Genomic DNA, 22,139 nt, shown 5'->3' with positions numbered 1-22,139 from the left:
TAAACTAAAACTAAACACCTCACAGTTAAAAAGCAAAGCACTCCCTCCAGGCCCACTTTCATTCCCATATGGGATGGTGCAGTTCTACCCACTTTAAAACTCTCTCCTCTCCAAAATATTGAGTGCAGTTGCTGACCCCCCCAAAAGTTGCCCACCCTTGCTCTAATGTGGCAAATAACTTAGGACGCTCAACAATAGTGTTTATTATACGTGATGTTTCTGTTTTCATAAAATCTATAAATTCCTCACAGTATTGTATTTTTTTATATGTAGGCAGTTCCGACCAAGAACATGACTTACGGGGAAACGTTTAAGTGCTATTTTTCTCCATCGTTTGTTTTAGTCTCTTAAAACATTCCAATCACAGATAGATGCAGTAAAGCTTGTCACGGGAGCCTCCAAATTCAGGGAGAGGTTTTAAAACTTTCCAAACGCTCTTATTATCCTTGTTGAGTTTTGAAGCATTCATCGGGGGGCTCCAGTTATGCACCTGCTTTAAACTGAGTAAAAACAACATGTGCGTGTTTTTAAGAGCCATAGAGGTGTTTTAAAAGGTAGCAGTGTAATGGTTTTGTTTTCCTTTCGAAGTAGAGTAAATACATATTGGCAGCCCTAGCAACGTTTTGTTATAGTTCTGCAACAGTTATCCTTTAATTTGGAAGTTGTTTAGTAAAATTCTACTATAGCATTTGCGGTCTTGCAGTAAAATTTATATTGACTACAATTATAGCTGTTATAAAAACAAAGATGACTTTTCCCCCCTCCGTTTTCCTCTGCTTTCAAGCTGCAGTAGTCTGTGTGACTCTCCTTAATCGACTTGAAGGAGATCAGATCAAAGCCTCCCATGAAGTTCTAGCTGAGTATCAGCGACGACCTCAGCAACTGATTGCGACGTTGATCAAAAAACGCCTTGAGCTGATTAATGACAAGGAATTATTAGATAATGCAGTAGTCTAAAGTATTGCAGAATGTATGAGCCTGGAACAGCATAATATTCATGGATGTGAATTACGAATGTTAGGTACATTTTAACACTGTAGGGTTTTTGTATGAAGCACAAGAACAGGAAAAGAGTGAATTGAAAAATAATTTCACTGATACTTTGAATTTAGGAGAGGAAAAACTAAATTTAATTCCAAATACATTATATACTGGATTATGTTTTTTGCCTTCAGAAGAATTTTCTGCATTATTAACTATGGTACCTAGAATTAATATTAGTTAAGTACCAGCTGAAGGCAAAGAAAGGAATGAAACCACTAAGTATTTGAAAGGAGTGGTTTAAAGCCCAACATGTTTTATACAAGTGCTCTTCACTGGGGAAGATCAGTCTGAAACATTTCAAATACCTATCTATAGGCTGTTTCAACTTGGCTACCCTAATATTGATTTTGGATCGAAATTATTATAGACTGTTAGCTAATGGCATGAGATCATTTAGTGGTCATCACACAAGTCCTGTTCATTCTACTAAGATGTTAACTGAATGTTAACTTCATGATACCATGTCATTTACTGGACAATATAAATAATGACCATTGAAAATGCCAGACTTAATCCTAGCTAAATCAATATGTCAACCCAAGAATCCCCCTGAGTTGGCAGGGATTTAATTGTCAAGAGCACTATATCTGTAGGAGGGAGCCAAGCTACTTCTTATTGTATATCTCAGGTGACAATTTGCCACTTGATTCAAAAATAGGGCTGCCATTCCCGTGTATTATGGCTCAGCATAGCTGCAAAATGAGATTAGAATGTGATTTCCTAACACAGTAGGTAACATTTTATTTTAGACACCTGTCAAGCATTGATCAAACAGCCTTAAAATATTTAAGCAGAAGATGTCAATGTATGGCAAGCTCAAAGCTGCACAGAAAATGTTCCTTAGTACATGATGCTATGATCCAAGTTGAAGAAGGAACATCCTGGTGCTGATTTCAGTAACTATCAGGTGATGAGTTTTGTCATGACAAACCAAGAGAAGGAAGCAGCAAATCCTGTACATTAGAGATGCAGAACTGTGATCAGAAACTGCTACTGACAAATTCTGACTACATTTGTCTGCTACTCAAAACCCAAGAAAGGAGAATCATAATCCTTTCTAAATGAAAGAAAGTATATGGTGCTTAAAGAAAAGCTGTATTAAGTTGGATCTGAGAACTGTCTCATCTTATAATAATTTTACAATACATTTATATAATTCATTGTTTCATGTATCACAATACTTCTATTGAAAATTTCTGTTTAAAAAAATCAGCTAGTTCATGTGGTAAAATAACCCATAAAAGAGAGAGGGGGAAAGAAAGTATTGTACTAGTGATTGTGTGTTTAATAAATATTTAAAACATGTTTGTGGTATTTTTCTTTTAATTTTTGAATGGCTCAGGGAGAGAATAACGATCTGAGCTTTGTGAACTGCCATTCCAATCAACTCCCAAAAGGACCAGTCATTTCAGGGTGGACATTTTGCAAAAGTAATGTCTATGTTCACATGATATGTTTAACCAGGTTGAAAATCTTATAGCAGAATTTTGGTCTAGGTTTGTGGCTATTTGAGAGGAGGTATGGCTTAGTGTATCACATAATCCCAATTACTAACTGCAAATCTTGAAACTGAAAAGTGATTTCAAGTTAACCCATGATCATCTTAATTTTGACCAATCTGGAAATGCTGAGTATAGGCAGAGACTACCAGAACACAATCATCTACCTCGTGTTTTTCCATCTTGACAACTTTAAGCTGTATGGAGTTGTAGTCCATACAATTTAAAGTTGCCAAGGTTAAGAAACATTGATCTACTGTTATCTGACAAACAGGATAGTACAAAGATTTTCAGTGCCCAACCGAGTAGCAATGTGTTCCCTCACACCACTCCATTCAACGTAAACGGGAAAGAAAGTGAATAAGTACCTTTCATACATGGCTCTCTTACACACACTGTAATTATATACAATTTTTTTTGACTGCTTGACAAAAAATACGAATAGGGTAAACTTAATGGATCTTTGATTAATGGGCTTTGGGTACAATGGAGAAAACTTTTCATGTTTTTGAGCATATGTACAATCTGGTTTGCCATTTTGAACACCCATAAAATTTCATTTACCATTTTATTCATGCATAAGGTACATAAAACATATTAAATATACACACATAAAACCTTATTTGTATTTAACAGACATCCTGATTTAATGAGCATTCCCTTTAGCCTCATTTGTCTGTTAAATCAAAAGTTTATTATGATTGCTGTGAGTAACATTTACTCAGCTGCAGAGGTGTGATTCCTTTTTCCATTTAAGAGTCACTACAAAGACTGATAGCCTGTCAGCATTTTTTTTTTCAACTAGGCATTTTTTACAGCAGCTTGAAACATGGTTGGCTATAATGGCAGGATTGGGGGAATGTAGCAGGATATTTTTGAAAAAAGCAGAAGTGAAATTGAAGAGATGTATCCGTTTTCTCCTCCTGTTTATGAGGGAATAGCTATGCTACTAATGGCTTTTTTTCCTCTAGTGACTGTTTTGAAATGGGAGTTCCCTTAAGATATATTCTAAACTGAAATTCTACGGAGAGAAAGTAATAGTTGCCTTCAGCTGAGCAGGCAGGGAGTGAAATAAGAAGGAGCTCCTGCCAATGGGGAAATAAGATTGCCCACAAAGGCAGAATTTCAAAGCACCGCAACTAGATCTGCTGCAGTTTCAAACACAATGGAGGTGAGCCAGCAATAAAGCACACTCAGCTACCACCTACATAATAGGGTCACAAAGGTCTGGATTGTTTTGGAATGGGCGCAGAATCCTCATGTGGAAATGCTGAGAGAATAATAGTACTTGGCAAAGTTATCTTACTTGTTCTTTCACCATAAACATCAGAGCAAGGCCTACCTAACTTGGACTGCAGAAATGCAGAAGATCATTAGATGATAGCAAAGAGAGTTTCCTAAATTTCTTTGCTGCCATCTAGTGGTTATCCCTTTTTTTGTAGCCTAGAAAGAGTAGCCAGTGTTTCTCAACCTTGGCAACTTTTAAGAAGTGTGGACTTCAACTACCAGAATTCCATGCTGGCTGGAGTTAAAGTCCACACACCTTATAGTTGCCAAGGTTGAGAAACGCTGCTCTAGACACAGTTCCACCAATTTTCCTTCAGAGGTTAAATGTTTGAATTTGTGCCTGAGTAGGAAATATCTAGGAGAAAGGTGTGATATAATTTCTATTTCTTATAAGCATAAATGAATATTACTTAATTAGATCTCATACATAGATTCAGCAGAAGGTAAGTTTTTCATTTCACTTTCAAGATTGCACAACAATGATAATATATTCACCGGGGCTTTTGGTAGGCTTGCTCATTTCTGTGATTCATCTCTTCCCCAATTGCAAAATTTGAGAGCCTCATTCAAGTCATTTGTTCAGGGGCATGTGTAGAATTGCCTTAAGCTTTGTTCCTGCCACAGGGTTAGATCTTTTAACAATACTTCAGTGGGCAAAAGGAAATGTACTCTAGAACCAGAAATAAACCCATTTCCCCCTCTGTTGGACATTCAAACTAGACCTTGGAGCCTACAAAGCTAAAGTCAAAGATTATTGTAGTAATGAGCCTTTTGCCATGCAGCAATGAAAAGTCTAATTTGCGTATAGTGATTTCAAAGAACTAAACATCTATCACAATTCATGGAGTGCATGAAAGTAGTTTCTTTCTAAAGGGTTAGGTAGGAGTGACATGTATTTTACACTCTGAAAACCACTGTGCTGCCTCATTAACCCAACAGTGCCAGCAAAGCCTGTAATTCCAAATTTGTCATTCGGTTTTTTTTTTTTTTTCATCAGCAAAAGTATTTCAGGAGTAGCTTTTTAACTCTGAAATTTACATGAATATACTATGAGTTCTAAGCATGAAGACAGTCTTGTCTGTCTGCATAAGAACCTGAGAGGAATGGTGGTGAGGAACCAGATCTAGCTTCATAGGGTCTAGGACAACTTGCCATGGCCAACTCACCACGAGACAACTTGCCATGGGATAACAGTTACACTAATATCGAAGAAATGGTGGGATAGACTCATTAAAGAAAGGATGCAAAAGGAGGGACAAAATGAAATGTGAATGAAAAAAATTAAAATGATTTTTCAATTATCTTAAATGATTAAATCAAATGGTTGAGTGCCCCAAAATGAGTTGTCCCATGGCAAGTTGGCCATAGTGAGTTGTCTCGTGGTGAGCTGTCTCGCAGTGAGTTGGCCACAGTGAGTTGGGCATGGCAAGTTGTCCCGTTCCAAGCTTCACATGCTCTCCAATGCACATCCCTTCCTTCTGTGAGTAGGTTACATATATGACTGCAATATGTTTGACTCACTCCTCTTGTAGAACTCACTGTATTGAGTCATATTCTGTAATGGGACTCAAATCACATGGCCTAATTCATAGGGCTATGCTAGGTTTGTGCCTCCCAGCATCATCCTTCCAGTGCCAACTCTTCTGCTGAAGCAGAGTGGTAGCAAAGATGGGAAGGTCCATCACGGATGCACTTTTCCATTGTCACATTCGTTACAAGGTCACCAACTTGAAAGCAGATTGGAGATATTCAAGGAGGAAAGCTCCATTCATGGCTGTAGGTCTTGAAGACAGTATCTTGCCTCAAATAGCCAGTTGCAGGGAACAAAATAAGAAAATATTGTTTCTCCATCTCCTGCTTCCAAATAACCCAGAAGTATTTTGTTGGACATATAAGAAACAAAATACTGGAGTTAGATGGATCTTGGCCTATTCTTGGATTCAAACGGTCTTGTCAATATCAATAAATACCAGATTAGAGATGAGTTTGCATGACACACTGAACCATAAACTGGCTAAACATATAGTAGCCTAATGAAGTGTGGAAATTCTGATTGCATGGTTTGTATGTACTTCAATGTATTGTGCAAACCAAGGCCAGTTAGTTAACTCATGGTTAAGTAATCTATGATTAAGTAAACCACTATTCAGTTAAGTACAGGACAGCTTCTTGCCCAAACATGCCCAAAATGTAAAGAAGGCAATATCTGTAGAAAATAAAATATTGGGGAGTTTAGTGTTTTAAAACTGTCCTAAATCCTACAGCCATGTTTGACATCAACATATGTATCCTTGGACGTATTGGGTAACCTGCAATAATTGAAACAGCATTCAAAATTTCTCAGCCAGAAAGCAAGACATATCAGAAACAAATAGGCAACATCACTCTTGTTGCATCTTATCCCAGAAGTTTTACTGCCATGGTGTTTACATAAAATGCTAATCTATGGTTCCCTGAGCCACAGTTTAAATTGTTCCAGTCTATTGCTTGGGTTCATACATTATCTAGGATATTGTAATCTAAGTACATTGGCTGAGCTTAAATAACACAAATCATCCAGCATCATTTTAACCCAGGCACCAAGAAGCCAGTTCTTCAACTCCTTTTTGGACATAGTGTTCATTAAACCCCCTTTTTTTCCTTTCCATTAAGCTATTTCTCTCTTGCCTTGTGCTTCTGTTGTATCCCAGCTGCCCAGCTAGCCTTTTGTCATCTGTTTCCTTAGGTGGCTGTACTTCAACCCTTCATCTTCTCACTTCTAATGCAGTCATCTCAAAGGAACATATTTTGTTAAAGATTAAGAAGTTACAGTTTACAATGGCTATGGTATGTGAAATATTTAATGATTTTACAGTTAATAAGTTATATTACCCTATCAATTCTTTCCTGAAAAAATGTGTATTTGCCCATCAGATATGAGCTAGCATTTTTGGTGAATTAATTGCGATTTAAAATCTATAAAAATGTAACTGAATGGATGCAAATAATGATTTCACTGCTTTTCCATTGCTGTTCATGTACCAAACACTCCAATTCCTCTGCTATCACCTAGATCAGGGGTCCCCAACCTTTTGGGCCCTGGGGACCAGTTTCATGGAGGGCTTTTTTTCTGCAGATTTGGGATGGGACGGGATGTGGTTTGTGCCTTGCCTGGGCCTCGTGCATGCACAAATGGGGCTTCACTCATTTGCGTGGCCCAGTTCCTGGCAGGCTGTGGACTGGTGCTATTCTGCAGCCCAGCGGTTGGGGACTCCTGACCTAGATGGTTAGTGACCCAAATCCTGCTTATATAGAAGACTGCAAACATCATGAAAAGAAGATAGATCTTCCACAGTTGTTGGACACGCCTGTACAAAGCAGATACATGATTGATAAAGTAAGATTAAAAACAGGATTATAAAGGAATAAAGAAAGGAAACAAAGAATAGCTTCACAAGGACTCATTGTTACAGTTAACACAGTGATACATTATGCTGGAACTTTCTCATTGCACAGTACTTATGTTCAACCTTGATGTACAGATATGAAGTTTTGCAATACAGGCAACTTCCATGGCTGAATGAAATTTACCAAATAGATATGTTGATGGAACATACAGTATATTTTAGCAGCTTATCCACAGTCATCAAATAATTACCTACCACCACCATTTATTCATTTCAGAAAATCATTAAATAATTGCAAGGCCTAAAATACTGTAAAGTGGTCCGGCAAAGCCATATTATAAAAGAGAAGAGTGCCTTCCTATGAAAAAAAGAAAAAAAAATATTTCCAAAGTCCAAAGATGGTTGTGATAGGAAGCTTTCACCTGTAGGAAACTCAGCAGGCTTAATATTAACAATGTAATTCTTACATATATTATAATAGCACTTAAGACTTATATACTGCTTCACAATGCTTTTACAGCCCCCTCTAAATATTTTACAGAATCAGCATATTGCCCCCCAACAATCTGGGTTCTCATTTTACCAACCTCAGAAGGATGGAAGGCTGAGTCAACCTTGAGCATGGTGTGATTCAAACTGCCAAATTGCAGGCAGCTGGCAATTCGTTCGTTCATTCATTCATTCATTCATTCATTCATTCATTCATTCATTCATTCATTCTCATTCATTCATGCATGCATGCATGCATGCATTCGTTTGTTCATTCACTCATTCTTTTCCCTGACTGCCCAGGGTAGCTCTCCTTATTTGATCAGTACGAGAACTGTGTAAGGTTAGGCTGAGAAAGTACAACTGGCACAAAGCCACTCCTGGCACACTGCCATTCCATAGTAAAATAATTTGCAAAGATTTTAGCATAAAAAGTAGCCCTTAACATATTGAAAAGATGACTGAAGATGCCAATCAACCTGTTGCAAAAGATCTACCATCAGTAGAGTGGTCATTATTCTTGTTCATGGAAACAGGATGCTAAATTATGCCACTTGCAAGTATCTCAGCCATTCAATTAGTTCAATTAGCTACAGTCTTTTGACTTATAGCACATCCCATGTGGCTGTCCAGTGTCCTAGAGCATTTCTGGTGAGAGGCAGAATGCTTACTTAGTCTATTAACTCACTAGCTCATTTGTGGGAAACAAAAAAAAGCAATGCAATGAGATGGGGAGAACAAAACCACCAAAAAGAGATGCTACTTTAACTGGAGCCAGCAAGTCACTTCTCCAAATCCACTTTCCCTTCCTGAGCTTCAGACATTTTATTCTGATCTCTGCTGAATTAGAGCAATAGAAATCTGAATAATGTTAGCTGGCTGAGAACATTTTGCCGGTGTTTATTCACTGCTTCCGGGCATTAGTGTTGCTAGGAATCCCTAGTAAGCCCAAGCCTTTTGCTTTAAAATCCACATTCTATTTCAGATACAATTAAGTAGAACAGTGATTAGATCATATATTTGGATGTTTGGAGCTGTTCAGGAAAATCCACTTTGTCTCTGCTTTCATCAGAATATCTTTTTCTACATACTCATACATTTTGATACTAATATACTGAATCAAGGCTGGCAGTTTTCCTGGTTCTGTAAGAGTCTGTCTTCTAATCACCTCATTTCCACATATATATATCCAGTTTATCCAAGACAAAATGCACAACACACTGAAAATGTTTATAAAATGACCTGTACCAAACTTTAAGCAGTGTGTGTGTGTATGTGTGTGTATGTGTGTGTGTGTGTGTGTAATGTATTTCCCCGTAGCTTAAAAATCATAACAAAAAAGCATCCTTCTTTCAATACCACCCTACCCCTTTATGTCCCCCCCCACACACACACATTACAAAGATTTAGCAGGTCAGAAATTAGCTATGAACAATTGAGTTAATGGGGTATTTACTGGGACTTACTGCCAGCATAAACCAAGACAAACTGTCTTCAATCATCAAGTCTGTTTAACTATGATTAAGCGCTGCTGGGGTTTGCAGTCCTAATCTCTCTGCAACTACCGAATCCGCTGAGAAAATAGAAGGGCTGGGACTAAAATTTGAAGTCTGCAAGCCTTGAGAACTACAATTTATTTTTCTTTCGTTGGGCAAGTCGGCAAAATATAGAAACACTGCACAAGAAAGATAGCTGTCACAAAGAGCCCTATTAAAAAAAGAGAGAGAGATGTGGCTTTGAAAAACAGAGTTTGCTAAAACGGAACCACTATCCAGTCCCCAATCCAAGAAACAAATTGTTTGAACTGTAGCTAATTGGCAAACTACAGATATGATGTACCTTGTTTACATATATTTCATATGCAGGTGGCATAAATACTGGAAATGCTTTTAATGTTCCAAAATGAGATGGTTTACAAGTTCACTTTGCATACTTTATTAAGAACTTTGGTTGCTAAAACACTGAGAATGAATTTAAAAAATTACAAAGTTCATTTACAGAAGGAAATAGTTTGGATGATTGGTTTGTGGTAAACATGATGAATCATATTGGTTTCCATAAGTAAGGAAACTTTCCATTTTCCACGTATAATAATAAGAATAATAATCAAGCCAGAGAAGCTCATATTAATAGGGGGTTTATTATTATTATTAAAAATCAAGTAATAGAACTTGCCATGAAAATGAAGTGGGCTATTACTACTCAGGTAAAACAAGCTGTTGTAAATAGGTATGAACGGATTAATTCTTAAATTGGGAATCTATCTTTAAGAAAATTGGTTGTCTAAAAACCATTGCAGGATGGTTTCCAGAGACTTGGAAACAAAAGGAGGCAGGAGTCCAATTGGGAACAGAAACGGGAAGGCATCCAAAGGTGCCTCATGAATTTATATAAAAGTTTGGGTTAATCTTTCCCAACAGATTGCTCAAGATTAGCCAGTGAGCTCTGCAGAGGATTGTGGTCTGAATTCTGGATATTCTAGTTGAATTCAGGGCCAACTGCTGCTTTTCTAGCCTTGATGCACACAAGTATATATGGTACATTCCCATATGAATATATGGATAGCCAAGTACAGGTTGTAATTTCCTGCAGGTGTTCATTGAGAAAGATGATTTCCTCTAAAAATAATTAGACTGCAGCTTCAGTAAATTGTTCTAAGAAGAAGTTCATTCAGCAATGCTTAAGATTTGGGGGCGGATATCAGTGGGTGGATGGGTAAATAGTCTATTGAAAACTGCTGAGCAATACATTATTTTCAATATATTTTCTCTATAAAGGAAAAGAAAACACCATCAACTCAGTATCCATCTTAGTTTTTAAATTATAATAGTTTATTTATGCATTCTTACTGGTTAGGAAAAGTTTTTTTTAAAAAAAAATAAAGGATTTGGCTATGTTGCAAAGCTCTATACTTTAAAAATTGTGGAGACCATGTCTCTCCTTGGAAGTTTAGGTGGAGGGATTTTAGGTAAGAGCTCTTGAGCATAAGCTGTGCTATGAAGTCCAGCTTCTCGGAGAGCCAGCTCAACACGAACTCGGGTATCAGAAATTATCTGAATAAAAAAGATAATACAATATGTTAATACAAGCCTCATATAATAAATTGCTACAGTTAGAATCGACTGCAAGTCATGGAACAAGAACATGGCCACTTTTCTGGTATTAGGTTAAGGTGACCAGACGTCCCGCTTTTGGCGGGACAGTCCCGCTTTTGAGCAATTTGTCCCGCGTCCCGCGGCGTTTCAAAAAAGTCCCGATTTTTCTTGAGCCCCAGCTGATGGCTAGAAGAAAAAAAAACTGTTTAAACTCTTGCCCGGGGCTTCAAAGGGCCGCCCTACAGGCAATCTATCTACAGGCTGTCTATCTAGACCCGCTCCAGTCCGGCTTCCGGCCTGGGCACAGCACGGAAACGGCATTGGTCGCATTGGTGGATGATCTCTGGAGGGCCCGGGATAGGGGTCATTCCTCTATCCTGGTCCTGTTAGACCTCTCAGCGGCTTTTGATACCATCGACCATGGTATCATGTTGCACCGGTTGGCGGGGTTGGGGGTGGGAGGCACCGTTTTGCGGTGGTTCTCCTCCTACCTCTCCGACCGGTCGCAATCTGTGTTGACAGGGGGGCAGCGGTCGACCCCGAGGCACCTTGCTTGTGGGGTGCCACAAGGGTCGGTACTCTCGCCCCTTCTGTTCAACATTTATGTAAAGCCGCTGGGTGAGATCATCCGTGGCTTCGGGGTGGAGTTCCATCAATACGCTGATGACACCCAGCTGTATATCTCCACCCCAGGCCACCCCAATGATGCCCTTGAAGTGTTGTCCCAGTGCCTGGAGGCCGTGCGGGCCTGGATGGGGAGAAACAGACTCCAACTCAACCCCTCCAAGACCGAGTGGCTGTGGCTTCCGGCGTCCCGATATAGCCAGCTGACGCCATCGCTGACTATTGGGGGTGAATCACTCGCCCCCACGGAGAGGGCTCGCAACTTGGGCGTCCTCCTGGACGCACGGCTGTCCTTGGAAGATCATTTGACGGCCGTGGCCAGGGGGGCTTTTTATCAGGTTCGCCTGATACGCCAGTTGCGTCCCTTTCTAGATCGGGACTCCCTACGCACAGTCACTCAGGCCCTTGTCACCTCCCGCCTGGACTACTGCAACGCTCTCTACATGGGGCTCCCCCTGGGGTGCACCCGGAGGCTCCAGCTGGTCCAGAACGCGGCCGCGCGGGGGATCATGGGGGCGACGAGGCGCTCCCACGTGACACCTCTCCTGCGCGAGCTGCACTGGCTCCCGGTGGTCTTCCGGGTGCGCTTCAAGGTGTTGGTGACCACCTTTAAAGCGCTCCATGGCTTAGGGCCGGGGTACTTACGAGACCGCCTTCTGCCACAAATAGCCTCCCACCGGCCAGTACGCTCACACAGAGTGGGCCTCCTCAGGGTGCCGTCCGCCAGGCAATGTCGGCTGGCGACCCCCAGGGGGAGAGCCTTCTCTGTGGTGGCGCCTACCCTCTGGAACACCCTCCCCCCAGAATTACGCATAATAACAGACCTCCGGATTTTTCGTCGGGCCCTAAAAACCTATTTATTCCAACAAGCTGGGCTGGCTTGACCAAATTTTTTAATTTTTAAATTGATTTTAAATTGGAAATGGTTTTAATTCGGCCAAAACATTTAATTATTTTAAATAGTTTTTTAGATTCACCATGTTTGTATATATGTCTTGTTTTTACCTTGGCTGTGCACCGCCCTGAGTCCTATTTTGGAGAAGGGCGGTATAAAAATTTAATTAAATAAATAAATAAATAAATAAATAAATCAGTGTAAAGCAGTTTTTTTTTCCCCTAGCTAAGCTTCAGAAACGAAAACGAAACCAGGGTCTTTGGTGCAGCGTGACAAAATGAGGCAGAGAGAGATTTATTTTTATTTTTATTTTTCCTCCCCAAAAAAGGTAGGTGAAAAACTGCAAACAATGGGAAATTTAGGAGGAGAGTTCAAGATTTTAAAACACAAAGGAAAAAAAGCTGTATTTAACTAGGGAATTGTAATAATTGAGATACTATTAATTGTATATTGTGTTGAAAGCAGAAATGGTTAAGTTGTGGTTCGGAGGAATATATGGGAGAAATTATTTGGTTTATTATTATTGGTAAATATAATTAATTGATTTGTAAGAAATTGGATTGCATGGAAATAATTGGAATATTCATGTTCATATTGATTAATATACAAAAAAGATAGTTTTATAACTAATTGATTTATATTAAAATGTTGAATTTGTATTAAACAACTGTATTACATAATTACATAATTAAACAATGTGAGGATGGATATAAAAATAGATGACAATGGGAAGGGGTATAGAATAGAAGGGAAAAATTGAATTTGATTAAGATTAGAGATGAGGATGAAGGGTAATATTGGTTTTTTTAAAAAATAGATGAGGAATAAATATGGCAAAAAGGAAATATAGAAATTGTAAATTTAATTGAAATGACTAAACGCTGTTTAAATTTGTGAACCAGCCAAATATTCTGTTCAAAGAAAATACATTGTATGTTTGTATGTGTGTTTCTAATTATTGCTATTTATTCATATTTGTTCTCTTTTATTCTTTAAAGTTTAACAATTCATTCTTTATCTTAATATCTTTATATTTGCTTGGGGTTGGCTTTCTTCCCTTTCATCTTTTTTATTGTACAGCAATCTTTCTCCTCAAACCTACCACCTCTCTCTTTTCTTTCCTTCTTACTTTCTCTTCCCCCCACCCTCTTTTTCTCCTCCCTACTTCCTCTTTCTTTCTCCTTCTCCTCCTCTCTTCCTCCCTCTTTTACCCTCACTCCTACTCTAATTTCCATTCCTTCATCCCTCTCTATTGCTGTAATCCTTTAATGCATATGGACTACTCAGAGGGCTGAAAAAGTTATTTTTGACTGGTCCTCACACTTTTGACCAGTCCTCGAACTTATGACTGTCCTCACATTTTACATTTTTGCCCTATCTTGTCATCATGGTGAAGAGAAGCAGTTGTGAAATGAGTGACATGGTTGTTAAGAATGCTGCATGGGCATAAATGTGAGGATGGTCATAAGTGTGAGGACCAGTCAAAAGTGCGAGGACCTGTCAGAAATGACTTTTTTCAGCTCTCTGGTTAGTCCTTTTGTGCATATGGACTACTCAGAGGGCTGAAAAAGTTATTTTTGACTGGTCCTCACACTTTTGACCAGTCCTCGAACTTACGACAGTCCTCACATTTTACATTTTTGCCCTATCTTGTCACCATGTTGAAGAGAAGCAGTTGTGAAATGAGTGACATGGTTGTTAAGAATGCTGCACGGGCATAAATGTGAGGATGGTCATAAGTGTGAGGACCAGTCAAAAGTGCGAGGACCTGTCAGAAATGACTTTTTTCAGCTCTCTGGTTAGTCCTTTTGTGCATATGGACTACTCAGAGGGCTGAAAAAGTTATTTTTGACTGGTCCTCACACTTTTGACCAGTCCTCGAACTTACGACTGTCCTCACATTTTACGTTTTTGCCCTATCTTATCACCATGGTGAAGAGAAGCAGTTGTGAAATGAGTGACATGGTTGTTAAGAATGCTGCACGGGCATAAATGTGAGGATGGTCATAAGTGTGAGGACCAGTCAAAAGTGTGAGGACCTGTCAGAAATGACTTTTCAGCCCTCTGAGTAGTCCCTATACACATAGCCATGGCCACCCGGTCACATGACCAGGTAGCCACGCCCACCCAGTCACATGGCCTCCAAGCCACGCCCACACAATAAGCCATGCCCACAATGGTGTCCTTCTTACCAATGTTAAAATCTGTTCACCTTACCCTATAGACATAGCCATGGCCACCCGGTCACATGACCAGCTAGCCACGCCCACCCAGTCACATGACCAGCTAGCCACGCCCACAAAATAAGCCACGCCCACAATGTCCCTCTTTACCAATGTTAAAATCTGGTCACCTTACCCTATAGACATAGCCATGGCCACCCGGTCACACGACCAGCTAGCCACGCCCACCCAGTCACATGACCAGCTAGCCACGCCCACAAAATAAGCCACGCCCACAATGTCCCTCTTTACCAATGTTAAAATCTGGTCACCTTATATTAGGTAGACAATTTGAAGTAATTGGAACCAACTAATTCAGGGGTGTCAAACTGGCAGACCGCAGGCCAGATGTGTCATGCGCAGGCCATGCCTACCCCAGCTCCGCGAAAGGAAAAAAACACTGTGATACATCACATGACGGCAATGTGACACGGTGAGATTGATACCTTTAAGCTAGTCTAATCTCCCCAAATTTTTAACTCTAATTCTTAACTTTTAAAAGTTAATTCCTATTTCAAATTAGTTACCGTAATTCTTAGTGTTTATTAGGCACCCCTTTCCATAGATTTCAGGCTGATTTCAGCTAACATGCCTTAGTATGTTATGTTCTTAGGTGCTTTTTAGATATGTTGCACTTATCCTGTTTTGTACATTTTTTTCCCCTTATGCTTCTGGAATACTCTTTACTGATGTTGCTCTATCAAAGTCTAAGTTTAGTCTTATTTGTGCGTGTACAGCAGGGCTGGGTTTCAAAACTCGTTGCTACTGGTTCGCTCGTGGGTACATGCGGAAAAACATCCGGGCGGGTGGGTGGAGCCTCCTGCCGCTACCGGTTTGTCCGATCCGGGGCGAACCGATAGCAACCCACCACTGATGTACCACTGATAGCAACTATCACAATTTGATTTGAATCAGTAGAAATGCTATTTTTGAATACTATCTGAACGACTGGCTTCTCCTGTCCAAATCAACTGTCCAAATGTCAACCTGTGCCCTACCACTCCAGAAGCACATAAAATGGGCTTTCTTGATGCCTACTCCCAAGTTCTGGAACTCTACCAAGGAACCAGAATAGTCACACTTTTCTTGTTCTTTTGCTCCAAGTATTTCATGAAAACAGTGTTTGGGTTCACAGATTGCCCTAAACTGTGATGAAGTATGCTTGGTTTTGGCTTAGTGGATGGCTATTTATATAAGAATGCCAATCTGCTGCACAAGCTACACACCTGCTCATCACTGAATGTATGCAACACAAACAGAGGTTTCTGTAGAATAAATTCTTCTTCAATTCCAATACCCATCCGTGCTTTAGAGGCCACTGTATCAGCCACCATCCGAGCAGGATCAAATTCTGCCACAATAGCAACCTGAAGAAGAAAGGAAGTAGGAACAATTCAGTTATACTCCTGCTTTTCCTACTTCCTTAAATAAGGGACCAAAAAAAATCTAAACTTATCAGAAAATTACAGTCTAAAAATAAGTGAATCTGAGAACTTCACCTGTGTGCAGGACACCCCTACCCCAACCTATCCAGGTGGTCCAGGAAGGTAACCATATTACCAAGATGCCTAGCAAAACCACCAAGAATAAGATCTCCAGTTTGGCTTTTGATGTAGATCATGCATCAAGGGTGATCAAGACTGTCTCAGTACTATATCTATAAATTCAAATTTCCAAATCTGGAAATCAGATTGAAATCAATAAAGGTCAGGCTTTAAAAATAAGAACCAGCTTTTTCAGCTAACTTCAGAATATAGTGACAGCCAATATCTTGTGGATCTAGGAGAGAATTATCTACTACATCAAACATTTGAGCAATCATATTTTGCAACAGTTGAATTTAATCAATTATTGTCAAAGGCACCATTATATATTTGTCCAAACTAATTCTCAAATATATAAAAAACTAAGCCAGGGTCTGTCTCTTCACTTAGTTTGACACAAGAGCAGTCAGTACAGGGAATCTTTGACTTATCACCACAATTGAGACCAAAATTTCTGTTGCTAAGTGAGACAATTGTTAAGTGAGTTTTGCACCGTTTTATAACATTTTTGGCGCAGCTGTTAAGTGAATCACTGCGGTTGTTAAGCTAATAATATGGTTGTTAAATGCATTTGGCTTCCCCATTGATTTTGCTCATCAGGCCACAAAAAGTGGTCACATGATCTCAGGACACTGCAACTGTCATAAATATGAGTCAGTTGCCAAGTGTCTGAATTTTGATCACATGATCATGGGGATGCTGCCACGGTCATAAGCGTGAAAAGTGATCATAAGTCACTTTTTTCAGTGGTACTGTAATTTTGAACAGTCACTAAACGAACTGTTGCAAGTTGAAGACTACCTGTAATTGTAAACTGTTAGAAATCATTTGTGATCATCATAGCTATTAAGGTTTCCTCTCTTAATCCAGTACCCCTGAGACTTTTCAGTTGTGCACCTCTTCTCTCTGACTACAGTATCTCTTAATTTTAGGTTTTGGGTTCATCTATCCTGAAACAATCCCCAAACATCAGTCCAAAAGCTTCATTTCCTTCCTCGGATGAGTAATTAAAAGTAGTCAAGCTAAGTGTATACTTTATGTTTCAGGACAAGACAAACTCTTAATTTCAGGAATTTGTATCCAACTCACTTCTGAGAGACAGCTTTGGCCAATGTAGCCATGAAAATGGCTCTAAGGAGAAATGTGCCACAGAATGGACTTGGGACCATGAGAGGTGACTGAAGTTAACTGTGTAAAGCAGAACCCTCTCTGATTATGGAGTTAAGAGTTGAAAGAGTTTGGAGTTAAGATCTCAAAGGTCATCTAAATCTAACTCCTTGCTCAGTTCTGACAGAAGGCTATTCAGCTTTCATCACCAAATCACCAATGAAAGGGAACTATCATTTCATGATTTTTATATCATTTGCAGATCTCATATTTATCCCATCAATTGTTTCACCCGTATCATTAATAAAAAGTATTGAATAGTTCTGGGCCAAAACACAGCCGTGTATCATTCTACTTACTATGGTACTTTATTCTACAAGCTGATGTGGAGCCATTTAGGCATCATCCAGGCAATCATAAAACCATCTAACAGTTGCATCATCCAGCCCATATTTTCCCATTTTATTATGGAGAGCATAAGGGGAGACTTCATTACATCAGCTTTCCAGTCTATCAAGGAATGATACCGGATATTTTTTCCCCATTTGGTTAGCATTCTGAACTAAGCATGATGACAAATAAAAAATTACTTCCCTTCCTTCAGTTTGTACCATTTTAACTGGCACATACACCAAAGGATGCAGGAACTGGCTTTTAAAAAACCTTTATAACAAATCAGAAAGCACTGACAATGACTAATAGTTCTGCTTTCATCTGATGAGTCACCACAGATATTAAAGCAGTGACACAGAGCATTCATGTGGAAGAAGCAAATGCAGTTCCCTTTCCAAAACTTTCATATTTGTAGTTGTTGTGGTTTCTTGGAAACATCCTGAGGTAAAATTGTTGGAAGGCTTTCAAGTTTTCATCTGCACAGACTGGAGTTCAAAAGCTTATGGGGGAAAAAACGGTAATCAATTGGATGTTTTGCTTAAATATACCCCATTTCCTTTAATTAGCAATTCAAAAATTTCTTGTCATTACGTAACAGAAGCTAGATTTGGGACAATTTATTTATTTATTATTGTAGTGTTAACCCATGTTTTCAGATAATTGTTCCCAAAGTGGCTCACACCAATTTTTAAAAAAATCCTGTCTTTAAGATTACTGTTCAAAAGGATCAAAATTATTAGGGGAGTGGGGGAAGAGAATTGGAATAAAAAGGAGATCTGTTTCTGAAGCCCCCTCCTCCCCCACCCCCCGGAAACAAAAAGACCAAGAAATATGAAGGAGCAATTTACATGCAGCAAAGGCTGGACTGAATTTCTCTTCCTGGATCTCTAGCTTTAATAACAATATGAGCTTCTTGTTCTTTTGGCCTGTGGGTGAGGCCAAGACCTGCTCTCTTCAACTCTGCATTCCCAGAGTATCCATTTAAAATAAGAGCTATGGATGTCAGGAAATCGATTTTATGATTCTGAAAATGTAGATAACAATATCAACCCCCAAAGCATCTCCCTTTAGAAGGGACTTCTTAAGTTGCTAGGCAGCCACCATACAAAGAAGCATGTAGGTTGACCTCGGATTTGCCTGGGTCATCTACCCACTCATTTTCTCTCTTATTTTGCTACATGCTGTGCCCCGAATCATTTTATGTTGCTGAAATGTTTTGTCATGCAGTATATGTAGATGTGGGCTAGTGGCATTCGGAGAGAAAAAAAAGTAGCAAGAATTTAGAGCATAAATCAACCTGAAAGGGAACACGGTTCCTGACATATCTAATCAAGTGATTGAGGAAAAAAGACCAAGAAGTGAGCAAGAGAGCATTTTGATTGTGGCTTTCTTTGCTGGCAATGGATCCGTGTTTTCATCTTTCTAATATCCAGATAAGACAATGGTTTTATTGGCTTCAATAATTAAATATATTTCTACATTCTATTGCCAAATCATCAGCAAGGACACATGAATAATGAAAGCTATCCAAATGCTATCAAATGCTCAACCTAGAGCTGTGATTAATAACAGCATTCTTTTTTTAAAAAAAATGTGGATTCTTGTTGAGTGCCTCCTGTGAAAAGATGACTGGGGAGCAGTGATTTTATAGCCTGCCATGGCTATTGTTTTCACATCAAAGCAATACAATCAAGCTTTAAGTGACTTGCCATCAGTGACTATTACATTTATTAGGGAGCCTTTAAAATATAAGTGCGATACTTTAAGTAAAACGGTGGCATTAAGTTAATAGTAAGGTAATGCATACATTATCAGAGGAACATTTCTTTAGAATTATTGCTTTATGGAGTGGACGTACTCCAGCAGCAACAGCAAAGAATAATGAGTTGTTTTCAACAAACTCTGAGGCCTAAAAGGGTGCTGGAGAAGTGGACAGAGACTGTGGTCCATCTCAACATAGAGGTAGCCGTCAGGTAACCATTGCAATTGTAAACCCCGATGTCATGTGACTGTGATGCTTAACAATAGAGATTCTGACACTTTTGGTTGCTATTGTTAAGTATACCACTGTAGGTCATTAGGTGAGGTCATCACATTGTCGCCATTTGTGACTTACTGCTGGTTTCCTCATTGACTGTGCTTTTAGGAAGCCAGCAAAAGTCGCAAATGGTTATAGCATGATCACAGTGTTGGAAGGAAAATCCATCTGGTTCAGTTCCAAGCTGGGAGAAAGACACTGGAAACATGGAGGCTGATTGGAAAGAAAGGTTTATTGGTGACGCCGAGCCACCAACCACATTTGATTCTGGGCAGCTGACAAAATGGTTGAATGAGTGGAAGAATCTTTATAGGTTTCTGTGTCTTTGAAGTTTGGACTGTTCTGGGGGTGGTGCAATGAAGGGGCTTCTGTTCTGAAAGGGTGTTGGGCAATTCCTATTGTGGCTAATGGCTTTCATCCTGTTTTGGATCTTGGGTGAGGGGCTGCTTTCTAATCCTACCATTCTGCCAAGGAGTTTTGAAATATCCTGTCTTGAATGGATTACCAAATCTGCATTTCTAAAAGCTGGCCTCCTCAGTTTCTGCTTGGGGGCAGGGAGACTGGTGCTGCTTTCTGCCTCCCTTAAGAGCATGTTTCTCCATTTCCCCTTTGGGGAAATATAATATCCTGCCTTTTTAATATTCCTCAAAATATTTCATTCTTCTGGGATGGGAGTGCTGCCCACAATGGGATGCTGTGATGCCATAATTGTGAGCTGGGCACCCAGATAGCAATCACAGATGCATCACAGATGCTGCAACTGACGTGTGTGAGGACTGATCAAAACTTCTACTCATCCAACACTGTTGTAAGTTCAAATGGTTGCTGAATAAAAGATCATTAAATAAGGACCATCTCTATAGTTTACATTCACTGCTCAAAGGCAATTTTAATAATCTGGTTCAGATTGGAGACCAAATTCCTGTTTTGAAAGAACAGGTTTCTGTTTGCGTAAACTCAAGTATGGCAGTTCGGAACAACTATAGCTTTTAGTTTAAATTCAGAAAAACAAATGCTGCTTCATCTCCAGAAGCCACTGCTTGGTTTTTTAAGAAAAAGAATTGATGCAAGATTTTCTGTTTTGCTGCTGTTGCCAAATTTGGCAATCAGTAATAGCCTGTGGATTACTGAGAGACGTTTTATTGCTGCATTACCTGTATGCTCCAGGAGCTGCACTACCTATTTGCTTCCTATCTGATTTTCGTTGTCTACCTCAGAGTTGACTTTTACAGCCTTAAAAAACTTGGGGGCCATTTAGATTGCCTCTCTTAGTCCGTTCTAATCCAGCTTTCAATATTTCAGGAGGGGGATTTAGCCATAATGGACAATATTCATGAGTCCATCATGAATATTCTATGCAAAGGCCTCATCAATTGTGACTCCTTGTCAGGAATGTCCACCTTTCTAAGTGCATTAGGAATGACAGGCAAGTTAGCTTCATTAGTTGCTCATAGCACATCTTTCCACCCAAAATTTGGGATCCTTTTGCTGCTATTGGTTTTAAAAGGGTAGGGTTTTAAATCACCAGGCTAATGTTTTTGATTTCTAATGCTGCAAATTTGCTTTCTTCTGCAATATCCTCTAGGATGCTCTAAAATCAAAATTTAGTAATCCAGTCTGTTCTCATCATTTGCACTGAACTACAATAATGATACCCTCCAGTATGGAAAATGGACCAAGACGCCATATGACTTTCTGATTTCATGCATCTTCTCTGACTTGGCAGCCAGAGGAAGTCAATAAATTCTGGGTTGTGTCTACTGGCGCTTAGCAGATAAAAGCTGCCCACAAGCTAGCAGGCACTCCAGGGAACATCTTGAAGAAGCACTGATGGTGGTTTTCTCTGAAAAGCAGTAAGGAATTTTGGACCCAAAGGAATCTGTTTAATTTTCTCTGTGACTGGCAAGTATTTCTCACTGAGACCAAAGCTAGGAACAATTTAACCACCGGTTAAATATGAAACTTACAAGTCAACATTAACAAGTCAAACCAAGCTGCTAGGACAGTGCAATATTGCCATTAGAGAAACAATGTCAAAAGCTGAAATATGTACTATCAAAAAAATGCTACACCAGCTGATTCGTACAGAGCAATTGTTGCAAAACGTAGTTTAGACAACAATGAAATGAATTTTATATGAAACAGCTACATATGCCATCTGAAGAAAAAAAGTGAGAAGAGTTCACTTTTATGGCAGGAAAGAAACTAGATGCTATCTGGTCTTATACCTTCAAACAGAGGAAACATGGCTTAGATGTCTTTGATCTAGTAACATTACACAAGGCAACCTAACAATACATACAGTTAAGAAGCTGGATACAAACTCCACACCAATTCAAGTTACTAACGGTTACAAAAACAGGAATTATTATTGATTGTATGATGCATCAAACCAGGACTACTTGGCCTAGTGTCATATTGTTATGCGGGGCATCAGTGTCATGTAAGCTCTTTGTGACTACTGGAAAAATATCTCCAGATGTATGTAGCATGTTTTCCCCCCACTCTTTCTGAAT

At 39.4% G+C, this 22,139-nt stretch overlaps 2 protein-coding genes across 2 annotated transcripts in view; one reads left to right on the top strand and one right to left on the bottom strand.

Moving 5' to 3' along the window:
- UPP2 (uridine phosphorylase 2) overlaps positions 1–1,061 on the top strand; it is a 40,450-nt gene extending 39,389 nt beyond the window's left edge. Inside the window, exon 7 of the mRNA XM_070956987.1 lies at positions 785–1,061. Within this exon, the coding sequence (XP_070813088.1) occupies positions 785–957 (173 nt within the window). The 3' untranslated portion in view covers positions 958–1,061. The remainder of the gene's footprint in view (positions 1–784) is intronic.
- Positions 1,062–10,611: 9,550 nt separating this feature from the next.
- Positions 10,612–22,139, bottom strand: part of CCDC148 (coiled-coil domain containing 148) — a 99,370-nt gene continuing 87,842 nt past the window's right edge. The window contains exons 10-11 of the mRNA XM_070956986.1: positions 15,768–15,908; positions 10,612–10,758 (exon numbers count right to left, since the gene is read on the bottom strand). Coding sequence (XP_070813087.1) covers positions 10,612–10,758; positions 15,768–15,908 — 288 coding nt within the window. The remainder of the gene's footprint in view (positions 10,759–15,767; positions 15,909–22,139) is intronic.

This window comes from Pituophis catenifer, unplaced genomic scaffold (genome assembly GCF_029215685.1).
Source record: "Pituophis catenifer annectens isolate HBS135680 unplaced genomic scaffold, rPitCat1.0.hap2 SCAF_1, whole genome shotgun sequence".
NCBI lineage: Eukaryota > Metazoa > Chordata > Lepidosauria > Squamata > Colubridae > Pituophis > Pituophis catenifer.
Note: the sequence above shows the minus strand (reverse complement) of the source record. Positions and strands in the feature narration are given on the sequence as shown.